The sequence below is a fragment of the Diachasmimorpha longicaudata genome, chromosome 18, assembly GCF_034640455.1.
Source record: "Diachasmimorpha longicaudata isolate KC_UGA_2023 chromosome 18, iyDiaLong2, whole genome shotgun sequence".
Classification (NCBI taxonomy): Eukaryota; Metazoa; Arthropoda; class Insecta; order Hymenoptera; family Braconidae; genus Diachasmimorpha; species Diachasmimorpha longicaudata.
The window spans coordinates 3,322,194-3,338,423 of NC_087242.1; the positions used below are offsets into that span (position 1 = coordinate 3,322,194).

The window sequence follows — 16,230 nt, forward strand, 5'->3', positions numbered from 1 at the left end:
AATGCTCCTGTTGCCATCTACCCAGTGGCTGAACTACTGTCCAGGGGAATTTGACGGCTTTTAGGTTAGGAAGGGGGTGCAGGTCTATTTGTCAACATGGTCAGGGTGAAGGCAGGACGTAGTTTCTGGGAATGATTGACATTGTTTGGGATTATCGAAGAGAATTAGTTCTGAAAGAGATTTTCAGGATTTTGAGACATGAAGAAATCATTCTAGTGGTAAGTCGATGAATCCTAACCTTTATTTATTTTCCAATCGTGTAGGGAGTTATTACAAAAATAAGGAATGTTCTCGTATCTGAAAAATAGTTCACTGGACGTGTGAAAACATCACCTAGATAAATTGAATTAGCTGAACTATTTCTTTGTTTCATAACTTCTTCTATTGTACACTAAAATCGTGACCGTTGAATTTCCTTCACGACAAAAACTTGGAAAAGTCGAGTCAAGGGAAGATCTAATGAATATTTTCAATAACAATCAATAATTCATTCCGACGAAAAATTGCAATTTTCAGATAAAAATTCCAAAGCTCGATGTGAAAAAATTGTTCCTGAATGACTGACTATGCCCGGGGCGAGACGAAACCCATCGAGAAACGGAGCCGGACGCCTGCTCAACGTGTCCTCCCCCACATCCCCCTCGCCACCCTCGTCGCCTCAGAACGACGACAAAAAACTCGATACACCAAATAGTAGACTCCTGGCCCCAAAGCACGTACCAATTCCAGCAGTCCCAGTGGACGATCAGTTGACATTTGAGGCCCTCTCCTTAGGCATCTCCATCATGGCAGCTTGCTTGCAACTGCTGAACTTGTACAGAACAGTCTGGTGGCTGCCCCAGTCCTATAACGACTACAGCATGAACTTTTACCTCATCGATCCCTATCTCCTCATCTTCATCTTCACCATGGTCGCCAGGAGATTCGTCTACGCATTACTCCGACGATTTGTCGATGCTGTCAGTCCTGCAAGATGGCTGCCAACCACTCAAAGGACAATGAGAATCATCCTCCTCATCCTCGTGCTGATGATTCTCCTGTGGTGTCTCTACTACATGCACGAGAAGCACAATACTATGAAAGTTTTCTATCTCTGCTATCCCAGTATATCAGTTTACTTTCTAATGTTTGGATTGAGCATTGGACCCTTCTTCGACATCTCGACAGCTCCTCTCTACGTCAAGGAGGACAGGAAGACCAAATTCCTGCTGGATAAACCACTGCACAATTGCTCGCTCAATGCACCGGCCATCAGGGCTGAGGTCTCCAGTCTGAGATCTGATTTCAACAGGAGACTCAAGAGGGCCCTATTCGCTTCCTCGGGAAGTGCATATGTCTGTGGAATGGCACCCGTTATTTTTGTGCCACAACATCTGCATTTCAATTTCACATGGGTCATTCAGCACGTCGTCCTGTTCTGGGTGGGACGAGTCAGCGCACATTTCGCACAGGCCTATCCCGTCAGGTGTTTTTCTCCCATGAGTTATATTGATACCTTTTTTTATTCATTAAATTATTCTTCATTTAGTTTCTCTATGAAATTTCTTCATGAATTTTTTATTCTGATAGTGGGGAACATTTTGAAAAAGGTCTATTCCCCTGGAATTTCTATTTCCAATTGAGAATAGATTTTTTACAGAAGCTGATGCTATCGTTCCTCGTTTTGCTTCACAGACTGTGAAATTAATTCCTGAATATTTCGGAATTACAGATATTGTGATGTTCTGCATCGAGCAGCACTGCATCTGGGAAAATGGTCGAAAGTCGAGGGTAAAAATGCTCACATACCATCGCAGCTGTGGAGTGACTCTGTCTTATGGCCCCATGGATCTCTTGTCAAGTACAACAAGGAATTGTACAGATCTGAGGGGCTGTGTACAGCAGCCGAGCCAGGAAACTCGAGTCACTACAGATTTTATGTGAGTTGAGATATTCAAGCTATCGATGACGTCCTCAGGGGGATCGTCAAAAAATCGAGAAACTTGTGGTCTCTTGCAAATCCATCAAGTCCTTCATTAATTAATGGGATTTTGATTGAATTTTTAATGTCAATTTATAGGCGTTATTCAGCAATCCAACGATGCTGATATGCTCCCTCCTGAGCCTCCAATTAGTTCTCGTAGCAGTGCAATTACTCATACTGTTAAAAACCGCCGAGTGGTACCAGGTACTCTCAATGACACTGCTACTCGTTACCAATTACTACACTCTCTTCAAATTGGCGAGGGACTACCTCATATGCTGGAAAGTTTATCGAGCTGAACGAATTGTACAGGAGAGAGCACAGGCTGCCATAAACGTAACTCAATAGTCATGTACCTTGTCATATGAACGATTAATACGTAAGAATAACTGTTTTTATTTTCTCTTGTGATAAATAATAAAAGGTCAGGGTGAATAACAACTCCTCACTGATTATGACGACAAAATAAAATGTAATTAAAAAAATAATTGTGATTAAAAATCAACAGCAGTGATTAGAATGTATAATATCGATGGAATAAGTTCGTCTTGGAGTAAAATGTATAAAAAAAGTCATCGTGATACATTTATTAACTTTCTGAAAAATAAATTAGTTGATTAATAACGAGATTCTTCGTTTTGTCAATGTAAACGAATAAAAATTGGTCTAGATTCCATAACAGTTTCTAATATCCTGTGAAAGTTAGTTTTCTCTCTTTCTCCTTATATAAAATGCTAGTGAGTTATTTTACAAATTTTCTTATTTACAAATGGTTAACACGCAATGAAATTCAGTGTAAAATTACACATTTACAATAATTTTATATGAATTGAAGAATTGAAAACTTTCTTGAGGCATTTTTCCACTATAACATTAGTAATAAATTCAAATTTTTCCTCATTATTCAATACTTCAATCACATAATTTCTTTCTTAACAATGTTGCGTGTAAAAATAAGTGAATAAAATTAGTCAATCCATATAAAACATTTATATACAATTTGGAAAAATGTCACATTCCTGATGTGAATGCATTCAACGAACTACGTTCAGAGAAATTGTCATATTCTTCGGGAGACGCTGGGCTAGGCCATCGGCGACGTTCTGGGCTACCTCGTGCCACACGTATTTTCCTTTGATTGAGACCTCCTCGAGGGGAGGACGGAATGATACCAGCAGAGTGAAGCACAGACCATCACCACCACCTCCTCCACTGAACTCCACTGAGAGAAGACCGTGGGGTCGATGCTGGGCCACTCCATCACCGAAGACTTCCTGAGGAATAGACGGGGGGAAAAATTATTCATCAAATTCCCATTTTCTTTTCTCTCTGCATTTTATAATTTTTTAATTAATCGACGAGTCAGTACTCACGACCATGAATTTGTGCAACGTTGAGTGGAGATTCCGGTTGGGATTTATCTCACAAACTGGGAGGTGGAGGGACGCTTTCTCCGATAACAGCACGTGCATTCGGTTCCTGGAATTTATTGTATAATTTTTAAGAATTTTAGGGAGTAATTATCAGTCATTAACAATAAATTTTCGAGAAAATGAGTATTTTCTCGATCCATAATTTTGTAATTTATGTATTCCCGCAGTCGGTAATGTAGAAAAACGAATGATGAAATTATCACTGTCTCATTAAACTCATTGATAAATAGGAAGTTTAAATGTATTTGTATTGACACAGAGAGGAAAAAATTAAATAAATAAATGAAAAATCAACACCTACGTAGCTTTCCTCTTAATGCAAACAATGAGCCTGAGAAAGAGCTTCTCCCTGGATTTTTCAGCTGGCAAAATGGCACTATGCCAAGGTGGATTAACTCCCTTTCTGTACTCCCGTCCTCTCTGAATAAGCGGCAGAATATCAGCTGACCTCAACGACAGATCCTCCACGTTCTTCACCCAACTTGCCTGCAGGGACTCCGCATTGGCCTGATCTGGAGTCTTCAATGTGCCACCAGTGACTTCACCAGTCATGACAAACCTGAACCACGAACCACTGGCGCACTCCACCATGATCAGGGACTTGGGCTCCATCGAGAGCCCAGTCTCCTCGAGGACCTCTCGCTTCACTGCGTCGTAGAGATTCTCGTTTGGCTCGACTCTTCCAGCTGGGAGGTACCACTTGCCAGCACACGAGGCTTTCGCCTCCTGAATCATCAGGACTTCATCGTGCTGGTTCATCAGCACTGCTGCCACAATGTATGTCACAGTCTTCTGACATATTGGAACGTAGTTGGAACTCGCCGTTGGCTGAATACCTCGAGCCTCTGGAGCAAATACGAATCAAAATAAAAACAATTTATGAAAAGTTTGATTCAAGTTTTGCGAATTAATTTGTCAAAATCCTTTCTCGAAATAATTATTGTGGGTTCCCCAGGTAATTCGAAGAACTGTTTTACAATTAATGATCTTAAGGTTGTTATCGAGGGACTATCTCATTAAAGACTTCACGTTAAACTTTAATTATGTAAATTAACGAACGTTCTGTATGTCTAATAAATATTTTACACGAGAACCACCTTCAGAGCTGTCTTCCAGAGGGTTCAGCTCACCAAATTGATTATTCTAAGTGCACACAACAATTTTCCACTCCTGATCAATTTGGTGATTTGACTCCTCTGGCAGATTCCTCTTAACTAATAATTTTAAAAAATAAATTAACAAATTCCACTCACCAATCGCCTCGTTCTGCTCGACAAGAGTAAAGTCACAGAGTTCATCGCTGTCAGCGAGACTCAGTCCTCCCAGAACTTGTTTAATTTTCTGTTCAATGACGTCAGGCATTTTGCGAAACTTTGATAAACAATTTCAACACACCACGAGTATGACGAAATGATTGAGTGAAAATCAACGGCTATTCTAACGAAGTACCAATACTGAGTTAATTACACGTATCATAACTGTTTCACCGGTGGATGCCTGAGTCGTAACGTCACAGACTGAGCACGTTGGATTGCCTTCACATTGCATTTAAACCACGTATACCTAGTGCTGCTGGAACGATAATATTCCCAACGCGTTCCACAGACTTTTTCCTATTCTGTTCCAGTTTGTTGACCATAACCCTTTCCAGGTGACTTTCCTGGCTCGATGAGGGCTTGATGAAGAATCCTCAGAGATGACGCTGTGTGCTGCCTCAGTCACAGAACAGGTGTCCTAGATTATCGACAGTGCCACGACAAGCAGTTGAGAGCCAATTACCGTTTTTCATTTAGTAATAAACTAACGCCACTGTGACCGCGACGTTTATGTGGATTTTGCCTTTGTTTGTGTCAACCTAACCGAATCTTGAATAAGTTTTTGGTGGAGATAGGGCCAGTGAATATAAAACAGTTGAACAAATTGGACGACAATGGATAAACTAGTGTTGTTGAAGGATAAATATGATGCTCCCAGTGTTGAAATGCTGGAAGATCTCCTCGAGGAACGTCTGTCAGCCTTCAAACGGATGGATAATGAACAAGATCATCGTTTAATTGGTAACAAAACCGTTAAAAAATTATTGCTATTAATTGGGTTATTAAAATAAATCCAACTTTCCTAATTTTATTTTCTGATTTTTCGAGACAATTACAGGACCATCAATTCTTTGTTCAGACCGATCAAAATATCTCGAATTTTATTGGTTTTCCCTGTTACAGAAAATGCTGGAAAAATTGATGAACTAAAGAAGAAGAAATTACAGCTGGAGAAGGCAATTGCTGAGGAGGAATACAAATGCAGTGCCTTGTTGGCTGACTTAGAAAGACATAATGATATCATGGTAGAGTAGACTCTAATATTCTGTCAACAATTAACTCGTCATTATATGGTGGGCTTTATTAACCGGAAATTAAAACTCACAGAAGGAACTAGATCACGAAAGAACCAAATTAATTGCTGAGAATCGTCAGAAGGAATCAGAGAAGAATAAGATCATGTCAAAGTGCAAAGTACCAAGTGTGACAGATGAAAATACTTTGGAGAATGGAAGGAAGAAATTTGAGTATTACAAGCAACTCACTGGCATCAGATGGGACCATCCCATGCTGAAGACCTGCGTCAAAGGATGTATCCTTTTTTATAAAAATAAGCATTTGAGCCATATTCATTAGAGCACTGACACAATTCAACGTTCCACGTTGATCCCTATCTTTTTGAAAAGGTCGTAGAAAAAAGGAAAAAGCAAGAAGTAGTGAGTAAAAAAATTCCTTAACAATATCTACAGATGTAACAAACAAAATCGACTACATTCATCCGTTTTCATTTAATTTGGAGGACCCAAATTTGGAAACGAAACTGTGGGAAGAAATATCAAAAAGCACAACTGCCAAAAAATTCGATTGAACTCACCCAAACAGCATGTACTATATTTTTTTAATTTTCTAATAAATGTTATTCCTCATTTCAATCGCTTGTACTGGGAAGCGCATTGTTTATCAATTATTCAACGCAAATGCTCGCATTTTTGGCAATTGGGGTAAGTACAAGCGAGCAAACCTTTAAACAGCTACAGTTCAATTAAAAAAGTGGATTTTTATTTTTAATGGGCCGACATCATGGGCAAAATTAAAATAATGATTATTTATTATCCACGAGGATATCAAAAAAATATTAGTTGGTTTCTACGTTTGCAACTGTTCGTTAACTATCTACATGAGAGTAGTGACGAATTCATAACAATTTACAGAAAGACACATCAAATGAATAACAATCTAATCCATAAAATACAAAATGTGTAAGAAAATGGTTTATTATTCATAATACACGTCCTTTACTCCACCATCTTCGAAAATGTATACGAAATACAAAGAAAAAAAAAAAAATATTCAGCCCAATCACTCGGTGCAATTGAGTTCAACACGTCGACGCGATGATACACAACAAAAAAATATATCTAGAATTGTTTATATATATTTGTTTATCTAAGTATCTTCTTACAAATATAAGTCAATTGAATGGGAGTTATTCTTCAAATTGAGTCCAAAATAAAGTTGCACTTGATTAAATTCACATGAAAAATCAGAAATAAAAACGAGAAAAATAATGATAATAACCGTTACCAATAGTAGAACGAAACGAGTCCAGAAAACATCAGATAAATTGTTCGACTGAAGAGGAACGACAAAGGAATATATATTTCAGAGATGTGAAAAAGGTTATTCTTAATTGCACTCCTGTGCGTTTTCCTCCCTGTACTGTACCTCTGTCAACTGGCCTCTGGAAATTTTCATCGAAAGGTGAATTGAAAACAAGTAAAATCTTTCCTGAATGGAATTAAAGATTTTTCTTTTGACTTTCGATGGAAAAAAAATTGATTGGGAAAATTAAACGTTAAAAAAAATATTTCCATGTTTATTAAAAGTATTTTCCTCGAGTAAAAAGGTGCAGTAGATCAAAGAGAAGAGTTTCAATAGCGAGAGTTTCAATTGATTGAGAATTTATCAAATAAACACTGTAAGCTATCTCTACAGTATTAAAAAAATTATTCAGCATTAGAAAATCATCTCCACAAGACAAAAATAAAAAAACTCTTCTCTCGAATCGTCAAGACTAGTCTCATCTCCAGAAAAAAAATAATAAAAATAATGATAATATTAAATGGAAAAATATTTGTGAAGAGTATTTGACTCGGCACCTTGGCTACTGAAACTAGCCTCTGGATGATTTGCAAAAAAAATACCAGATTACCATAGATTCTGGTGCAGGAGCAGTGCTCGTGCTGCCATCGCCAGCATCTTCATACCCTTCGATGTGCGATGATTTGGATTTGCAGTGATGAAGGAGGCTAGCTGCGTCTGGAGCGTCATCAGGACCGTGCCTATGTGTTCCCGAGTCACTGGATCTGTTGTATCGAGATTGAGAATGGCCTCTTCAAGCCATCTAGATGAAGAATGAAAATAAAATTTGAGTCGTGGTAAAACGAGAGAAATTCGAGTCACCTCTGAGGTTTTGAGTAATATCTCCGAATCTAAGGAAGATACCAAACTTTTTATCATAACCTCTTTTATAGCTCTCGATTCGCTCCACAAACATCATCCCAACAAAAATTTTGCTATCTTCCCTCGGTTTAGAGATATTCCAGACTTTAAAAAAATCAAAATCATTCCAGAATTCTCTCCCCCAATGATCCTCCCCTCAACTCACTTATGCTTCAGCTCCGTACGATGTCCAAGATCAGCACTTAATTGCTGTACCAAGGATAGTATCACAGGTTGTTGAAGTAAGCATCTAGAATTAGCCCCAGGTCCCCCAATGCTAGGGAATACCCTTGAAGGTTCAGTCTTTTCACAAACGTAAACAACAAGTCCCAAATCACTGGCACTGAGTGCCTGTTGAAAGGCAGCATTGAGCTGTCCCCTCTGAAGAAGCGACATAACTCTGGCCTGTGCATCAGCAGGACTGTTAACAGTGATACCAGGTGTTGTCGCTCGTGATCTCGCTTGAATATCAACCAGTTGTTGTCCCAAATTATCCCTAACCGATTCCTTGACAGACCTTAGAATTCCATCTTGTAGATTTCCAAGTCCTTTTGTCATTTCATTTCTCAGCTCCTCCCTGACAAGATTCGATAAAGCCTCACTCTGCTGTTCATATCTTTTCTGGCACGCCTTCTCTATAATCTGCTCAATGTGCTGGAGATATTCTCTGGTACCTTTGGCAAAGGCCTCCTGAATCTGTCTGAACATTGATTGACAGGCTTTCTCAATGCCAGGTAAAAGAAGACTCGAGAAAGCTTCCTTGAAGGCATTATCCAGTGCCGGTTTTGCTGAACTGCAAACAGCGAGACTGATAATGTCCCTGATATGGGCACCGCCAATTAATTTCGCAAGATTATCCTTCAACAGTTCATCCACCCTCTTCACATCGATTCGCATCTGATTATTAAGTGGTGCAACGACCTCTCCAACGACCCTGGGAACAGTGGCTTCAATATTTTTCTTCAATGTCTCCTCAACAGTTATCAACAGCTCCTTCTGCCTGGCCATGCCGGTGTACAAGCTCTGTTCAATAGTTGCCAATTGTTGTTGTGTAGCTCTAGCAATAGCTGAGTCCACCCTAGCAGAAACCGGTGTGTCCTGTCTGAGTGTGGTAACCTCCCCTCTAATATCATTCAGCTCTCGTCTCTGATCCTGAAGTATCTGAAGAATTCCATCCAATTTAGTCCCCAGAGCTGTCACAGCATTCTGAGTTGCCGACATAATCTCCAATGATTTTTCATCAGTTTTTTTATTCTCCTCAGACTCCTGGGGATTGAGATGTACATCCTTCAGAAGTACCATGGGAATGTTTGACCAATTTTCTTCACTATTTATTTTCGCTTCCAACTCCTTGATATCCTCCTCCCCATAGTCTTCGTCATCTGGCTCAGCGAGAGATAAAATTTCCCTGACTTCTCGTGAGGGACTGCTACCACCGCTTGCTGGTGCTTGCTCAATTTCACTGGTGGCTAATGGTGCTTCCTGAATATTCAATGCTTGAACAGCTTGAGAAAGTGATGGAGATGCTGACAGAACATTACCAAGTTCAGGTGACGTTGAGCTCGATATATTTTCCTTTTTAGCTGGTGAACTGAATGCATCAGGTGTCATGAGATTGAGACTCACTGAATGATTTGTTTCAATAACTGCTATCAGAGATTCATCACCATTCTCCTCAACAATGCCATTCTGTTCATCACGAATATTCTCAATATCTTCAGCATAATCCAGAGAGTCGTGGGTGAGTGTCTCCATCATACAGGAATTTCTAATGAGTTTGGCTGGTTGAAATGCTATGTGACACTCCTGCAGGGACTTTGGTTGAACCAGGTACATTCTGATAACCAGCTGATCCTCACTCTCCTCCTCACAGGGACAGAGATCCTCCAATGATTCACCTGTTGGCTTCACCTTTCTCATTCCAGCATCGACAATTGCGAAACTCAGGATCGAGTAGGGAAGAAGAAATTCTGATATACTCGCCACACACGCCACTGAGTCCAGTGTGTCCTTGGAGATATTCAGGATGTACAGGGCTTTGTTAGCAATATCAGACATCAAAAGAAAACCCGAGGCTAGATCGAGTCCTGCTTTGAGGACTAGGGGCTTGCCAGCTGTTGGTGAGGGCTGAAATTTAATCGTCTGCAGGCAGACCCACTTCTCGCACGACCAGATCTTGAGTTCACTGTTGTTGTCACATCCGGTGATGGCAAAACGCCAAAACTGGGCCTCGGGCTGGCAGTTCTTGTGGTCATCTAGGAAGTACATTAAAGATATGGGCCGACCCTCGTGGGGCTGCCACATGTGGAGACAACTTGGACTTCCTAAAGTACTTCCAATCAGATTCACCTGAAAAAATTTCACTTCCCCATCCAGTCCAGCAGTGGCAATGGCTGTGCCATCTGGACTGAGAATGGCTTCCACAATGGTCCCCTTGTGTTTACATATTTCTGTGTAACCACCACAATCAGAAATACTCGCATCATTGAGATTCAGGGGTCCAGATCCAAGTTGTATGAAGACATTGTCGACAGACCAGAGCTCAGCAGATGATCCCCTCGTAACAATCAGCAATTTGGAGGCATCATCTCCTTCCGTACCGTCGTCCTCGGGAATATAGGGACACCAGATGACCCGGTGGGTGGTTGGTGATGCGTCCTCAGCCACAATGTGCAGCTGAAGATTGCAAACAAGTTGTGCAGCTGATGAGACAATTGTGTGAACAAAAACACTGCCAACGTAGTCAATACAGGCCAGAATGGCGTTGGTGGCATGGGCAAATGCCAAGTCCTGTATGGCTCCTTGCATTCCCCGGAGAAGTGCCCTCTGCTCAAGATCCTTGCAGACAACTCTCACAACGCCAGCTCCAGTTCCTGATTTAATACCGTATGCCAAATACTTGCCGGACATGTGAACAGCCAAAAGTTGGCCTGTGTAGAAGTGAGGCTCCCAAGTAAAATCGACAATGTTCTTCAGCTTTATTTTTGAGCTGCCGTGATCGTGACCTCCTGGGGAGGGAATCACTGTCACGTCTGATGAGTAAATCTCCACTGAGTGTTGGTCTTCGCTTCCGTGAAATTCTCTGGGGATTTTAGGTGTTAAAACGTCATTTTTTGAGGTTATTCGTTAACAGAGTGATAATTTGATAAATTTTGGGATCTAATTATCTAATGGACAATTCGTCTCTTGTGGACGTCTCTCCAGACAGAGATATTGATGTAACAAATACTCTAGAACTTCACCTGCATCGTTTTGAGCTGATACTGATGATTTACACAATTCAGTTTGACCTCATTCTTTGTAAAATCAAAACAAGTCGATGTCCTACCTGTTTCACAGGGCATTTTCCCCGGAAAGTTTTTTGAGGGTTGATGGGGGCATTTTCCAACGGAAAATGCCCCCATCTGCAGAAAAACCCTCAACACGTTTCCCGGAAGTCTCTAACCATTAACATCAATACCTGCCCAATAGAAATTTTGAAAAACCTGCACATTCCACTGAATAATTTGTTGAAATCGTCTATTTTTGGATTTTCGAGATCTGCATGAGAGTCAAATCACCGCCATTTCGGGTATTATTTTCCGGAATCTCAAGGATAATGAATTATCATTCCGAGAAGTATCCCCAGGACAGTACGAGCATCCAATCAACCGACCAATGACTCATCTACCCAAAATCATCTTCAAAGCACTCGTCTAGACAATTTTTGATAGTTTCTTTGTTGGAAAGATGAGTGACGGTTCGCCGAGCCCCAGGGGGACGCAAACCCCAAGTTGCTGTGTTGAAGGTCTCAAGGAGTACTTACATCGTCTGCTGAAAGGGTCTCAGGCCCTCTTCCCCCGTCTTGATCATCCTGATGATAATTTGTGTCTCAAGTACGTGAATTCGGGGATTTCTTCACTTTTTATTACAGGTATATTCGTGAAAAGGAATTCTAACCTACAAGTGCCGGTGGCACGCCTGATGCAACTGTACATCCAGACGAGTACTCACGGACTGACACGAGTGATCGAGTCTCTTGACGAATTTCAATTTCAATGGCAAATGCATAAGACAATTAACCGGGCTCCAGAGCTGAACGATAAGGGAAATGTTGACTCTAATTTGGAATTTTACATCGATTAAGCAGCTCCATAAATTAAGGGGAGCCTTCCAAAGTGGTCACGTGAGCAAATTGATTGTTCTAATTACGGACAAGATATTTTTTTGATTTCTAGGAGACCTAATTTGCAATTTCCGACACGTGGTGATCCACAAAGCCGGAATTTTGATTTCATCAATATGAAAAAGAGATTTTCATCAGTTGGGTCACGTGATTCGTCTGGAAGATGCCCCCCAATGTCCAAAAATAATGGAGTCGGTGAACAATTTATTACTGGACATCATAGGAGTTATTATTCAACAAAATGTGATACTCTCGTCAGTGAACATGACTGATAAACAAAATACAGATGACCTCCTGAATTTCTGACCCATTTGACAATATTAAAAAAAAAATGTCAGCTGTTTTCAGTCCTCAAACAAGGATCCTAACTTTTCGAGAAGGTAAATGCCGTTTGTTCGTTTCCACATCTTCACCTATTGATTCCCCGAATTCCTCAGAAAATTAGCAATTGAGGGAAATACTTTCAGCAAAACGAAAACAGATTTTCGAGTCAGTTTGTCGTTGACCACAGCTCCCATCGGTGCACCCCCATTGTTTACATTCGGAAGAGGTTGTTGTCTATGTAAGTAGCTTCTCAATTACGTTGTGAACAGTTAACTGCCAAGATTCACCCGATTTTTAATAATTTACCGAATAATTTTGGCCCTCGATTGTCTAATCATTAGAAGAATTTTCCTCTTTTTTTTTCGTTCAACAGAAAATGAATATAAAATCGGTAAAAAATGGAATATTCTGATGGAATTAATGCTGTTCAATCACATGAAATATTCTTAAAATATTAATTGCGATAATTCTTAATACCTAATGGTAATGATGAACAGAATTAATTGAATGCAGAGGAGTCACTGATTCAATAAAAGAATCTGAACAAATGGGGCTTCATTAGAAGCTCACAAAAGAATTTTTCTAATGAAATCATTTTTTTTTTGTTCACTCAACTCATCCGGACATATTCTAGACGTTCATCACCGTTCCATAAACATTCGATATTATTTTAAACATTGAAACAAAATTTCTTCACATCTCCATTTTGACTTTGAACGAAGTCGACTCATATCTTTGTAGTTTTTAAATAATATCTCCGAATCTAAGGGAGATAGAGGATTGTTTGTAATAACATTTTTTGTAGTGCTCATTGTGTTCTATAAAAAATGTCCTAATAAATATTTCGCTATCTCTTCCAGATTCCGAGTTATTAACAAAAAACGAACCGATAATCGAAGTTGACTCGTCTTGTTTGAACACTCAGCTACTAAATTTCATTTAAATTCCATTTTATTAAATTTAATTAAGTTTAATTAAATTATTTTTAACGTCCTGATATTCATTGAGAGGTGGTGAATAAAGATCAGAGAAATTTGGCACATCGGGGATAATTTAATGAGGCATTTTCTCGGGTCTGTTTATATGCGCGACCTTCAGAAGACTTTTTGCAACAACAATGGCACTACCTTTGGCTATTGCCCTCGCCGGTTTGAAATTAGACGACTACGGTAGACTTGTGTCACATTTGGCGGGTCAGGATTCACCGGAGGCCAGAGCACCGTCTCCGAGCAACAGTGACTCCAGCGGTATCTGCAGTCTTGCAACCTCCGCTACCCAGACGACCCCTTCATCAACACCACTTTCTTCCAGACCGCAAACGCCGAACGATGATTCCTGTTCTATCAGTTCTAAAGTAATTGGATTTTCACGGTTAATGGGGAAATTTTCATTACAAACAGGGAAAATACAAAATTAAATATTCGAAAAAAATCTGAGAAAAATATTTTTTTCTGAAAAATTTAAAGAAATTAAAATTACAATTTAGCAAACGTCACCGAAGGGGTAAAACGACATAACGATTAGTTTTTGTTGAATATCTAAAAATCTAGGCAAGATATCAAAATTTTCATCAGATCCTTTTTTGTGGAGCGAATCGAGATCTACAGAAACGGTTATGATAAAAATTTCTCTATCTCTGTTAGATTTGGAGATATCGTTTAAAAACTCGACTCAGAGATAAGTCAATTTATGTCGTTTTGCCAGTTAGCTCCTGATTTTTGTTTTATTGTCTTCAGCAATCCACAATCATCTCGAGCCCGAAGTTTAACTTGGCGGCCTTCAAGAGGAACCTGAAGAACACGCTTCCGGACAGACCCCCGGAAATTCAATTGACCGTGACGCCGGATAATGTACGTGGAAAGAGAGACGTCCACGACCTGATGGGTAACATAAGAGATTCACGTTGGAATTTGAGACATCCCGATGTGTACGACAGAAGTATTCGGAATTTTATGGAGTACAGATCAATTTATTCCCGATTGGGAACGGATGGGCTCACCGAGGAATACCCAGTCGTAAGTGATAACATCGTTTTTGTTGTATTTTCGAACGAAATTAATTAAAACAATTAAACTCACAATTCAATCAAATCCATTGAAATGAACAATTACTGAAACTAATTTAAATAGTTGATTAAATTAATTTCAATAAATTTTTCGAGGATAGGAACGTGAAGAGGAGCTTGTTGGAAATGTAAATATTTAGTTTCTTTATTCAGAATAATTTTTGCAAAATAAACATTTCGCAAGGACAAATATTCTTCTGGAATGGAGTATACAGTTCCTTGGTGTTGACGTACCGATTGTCAAGTGACTTGTTTTATTTTTCGCCACTGAACTGTTCATTGTAAATTCCGAGAATTCCGAAAATTTCAGAGAAGATGCAAAGATTGCAATTTCCGTGAGCCCTCGCCATTCTTGTGGGATTAAATTTGGTCTTTAAAGTCTATTAACGACAAACTGTAGATAGAGAGAGAAGGCGGCAGCCGGTACGTCAAACGGATATTGACAATCATACGAAATGAGTGATAAGAAGAAATACGAAGACGATGGTGTTGATAAGGCATCGAACAATGTAAAAATAGTGTTTGTTTCATGATAGCTTTTGTGGAAAAATTTGTCAGACATTTGTTAATTTAAATTTGTTGAATTTGTTAGCGAATTCTGGAGAAGTTCTGGCGAAATTCAGAGGAATTATTCCCGATTCCGTTGGAACGTTTGATAGGAAAATTCCACAGACTAATATTCATTCGTAAAATTTGATCGATTCTTCTTTAAGGATCGAATCTGATCCTTTTAATTTTTGCATTCCACCGATCCTTTTTTTCAGTTCGAATTTTTCCTCAATTTTTTCAGTCAAACAAAATGAGAAAAAGGGGAAAATTTGGAAAATTATTTAGCATTTTGTAAATATTGAAACTCAGGGATGATTTTTTGTGCGATATTTTTTATTGGATATTCAAGGGGAATCGGGAAACTATTTAATAATTTCGCCAGTAATTCAATGGAATCGTAACGACGTTGATTGATGTTTCTGACCTAATGATAATTATGTACCTTGTTAAATCCACTGACACTGTTTTTATTAATACCTGAAGAAGCTGAAGCCACTTGATATACTCCGTATACCGGTTACGGGCTGCAGTATTATAATTGTAAATGAAGTCATGTTGATTCTATTGTATTTTGTGAAAAGACTGGTCATTGTATGTTACATTTGCCTATTTAAATGTAGCGTCATTTATTATACCTAAAGAGTACAAAACTGTGATTTTTTTCATGTGACCATGGTCTATTGATCTTCATAAGCAATAAACGATGAATAATTTTAGATAGTAAATGATCAATAAACGATTGTTTTATCGTATCAGGAGATCCTATGAAATTTGTGTTATTTTTTTTTATTTTCCTCATTCCAACTGACTGGGCATTAGTATTTATCACAATACAACTTATTGACATAATTAAAAATACATAAAAGACCAGAAATCGTAAATGTTGGATATAGCCAACATTTCATGGCACTTAAGACACGAATTTTTGATAAGACCCATCAATTAATTTGTCATAAATTGTAATAAAATTGGGTCGAGTGGGGTAAAATGGAATCCAATAAATCTTCAATAACTTGGGATCGGTAGAGTGAATATCACACAATTCAACCATGATTAATTAGCTGTTGAAATGGGTCATTTAGCCAGATAATAACCACAGTGTCAATTGACACGTATTTTCCTGTTTGTTCGCCTGGAGTTTGTCAGGCAGAATTTTCATATAACGTGGGGAAAGTAGACGCAGGCCGGAAAGC

General features: G+C 39.1%; 5 protein-coding genes across 7 annotated transcripts; 3 read left to right on the forward strand and 2 right to left on the reverse strand.

The window, feature by feature from the left end:
• Window positions 1-60: 60 nt before the first annotated feature.
• On the forward strand, window positions 61-2,592 carry LOC135171082 (transmembrane protein 39A). The gene is made up of 4 exons (XM_064137393.1): window positions 61-218; window positions 517-1,465; window positions 1,712-1,919; window positions 2,060-2,592. The coding sequence occupies exons 2-4, from the start codon at window positions 567-569 to the stop codon at window positions 2,309-2,311; spliced, it is 1,359 nt and encodes a 452-aa protein (XP_063993463.1). The 5' UTR covers window positions 61-218; window positions 517-566; the 3' UTR covers window positions 2,312-2,592.
• On the reverse strand, window positions 2,413-5,013 carry LOC135171089 (8-oxo-dGDP phosphatase NUDT18). The gene is made up of 4 exons (XM_064137420.1): window positions 4,650-5,013; window positions 3,698-4,241; window positions 3,337-3,442; window positions 2,413-3,237 (listed from the first exon to the last, which is right to left on the reverse strand). The coding sequence occupies exons 1-4, from the start codon at window positions 4,756-4,758 to the stop codon at window positions 2,998-3,000; spliced, it is 999 nt and encodes a 332-aa protein (XP_063993490.1). The 5' UTR covers window positions 4,759-5,013; the 3' UTR covers window positions 2,413-2,997.
• A 173-nt stretch (window positions 5,014-5,186) lies between these two features.
• Window positions 5,187-6,364, forward strand: LOC135171100 (uncharacterized). Its single transcript, XM_064137434.1, has 4 exons — window positions 5,187-5,453; window positions 5,616-5,737; window positions 5,820-6,024; window positions 6,182-6,364. The coding sequence occupies exons 1-4, from the start codon at window positions 5,327-5,329 to the stop codon at window positions 6,298-6,300; spliced, it is 573 nt and encodes a 190-aa protein (XP_063993504.1). The 5' UTR covers window positions 5,187-5,326; the 3' UTR covers window positions 6,301-6,364.
• Window positions 6,365-6,690: 326 nt separating this feature from the next.
• On the reverse strand, window positions 6,691-12,443 carry Ge-1. The gene is made up of 4 exons (XM_064137365.1): window positions 11,740-12,443; window positions 8,101-11,016; window positions 7,645-7,836; window positions 6,691-7,173 (listed from the first exon to the last, which is right to left on the reverse strand). Coding segments are annotated over exons 1-4 (3,156 nt in total). The 5' UTR covers window positions 11,787-12,443; the 3' UTR covers window positions 6,691-7,172.
• A 104-nt stretch (window positions 12,444-12,547) lies between these two features.
• Window positions 12,548-15,807, forward strand: LOC135171101 (uncharacterized). Of its 3 annotated transcripts, none has more exons than XM_064137435.1 (4): window positions 12,548-12,661; window positions 13,522-13,777; window positions 14,160-14,438; window positions 14,799-15,807. In XM_064137435.1, exons 2-4 carry the CDS (start codon window positions 13,541-13,543, stop codon window positions 14,850-14,852), a joined length of 570 nt encoding a protein of 189 aa, XP_063993505.1. In that variant the 5' UTR covers window positions 12,548-12,661; window positions 13,522-13,540; the 3' UTR covers window positions 14,853-15,807. The 3 variants fall into 3 exon arrangements, with proteins under 3 accessions (XP_063993505.1, XP_063993507.1, XP_063993506.1); XM_064137437.1 differs by lacking the exon at window positions 14,799-15,807 and adding an exon at window positions 14,590-14,766; XM_064137436.1 differs by lacking the exon at window positions 12,548-12,661 and having other exon boundaries at window positions 13,505-13,777.
• Window positions 15,808-16,230: the final 423 nt, after the last annotated feature.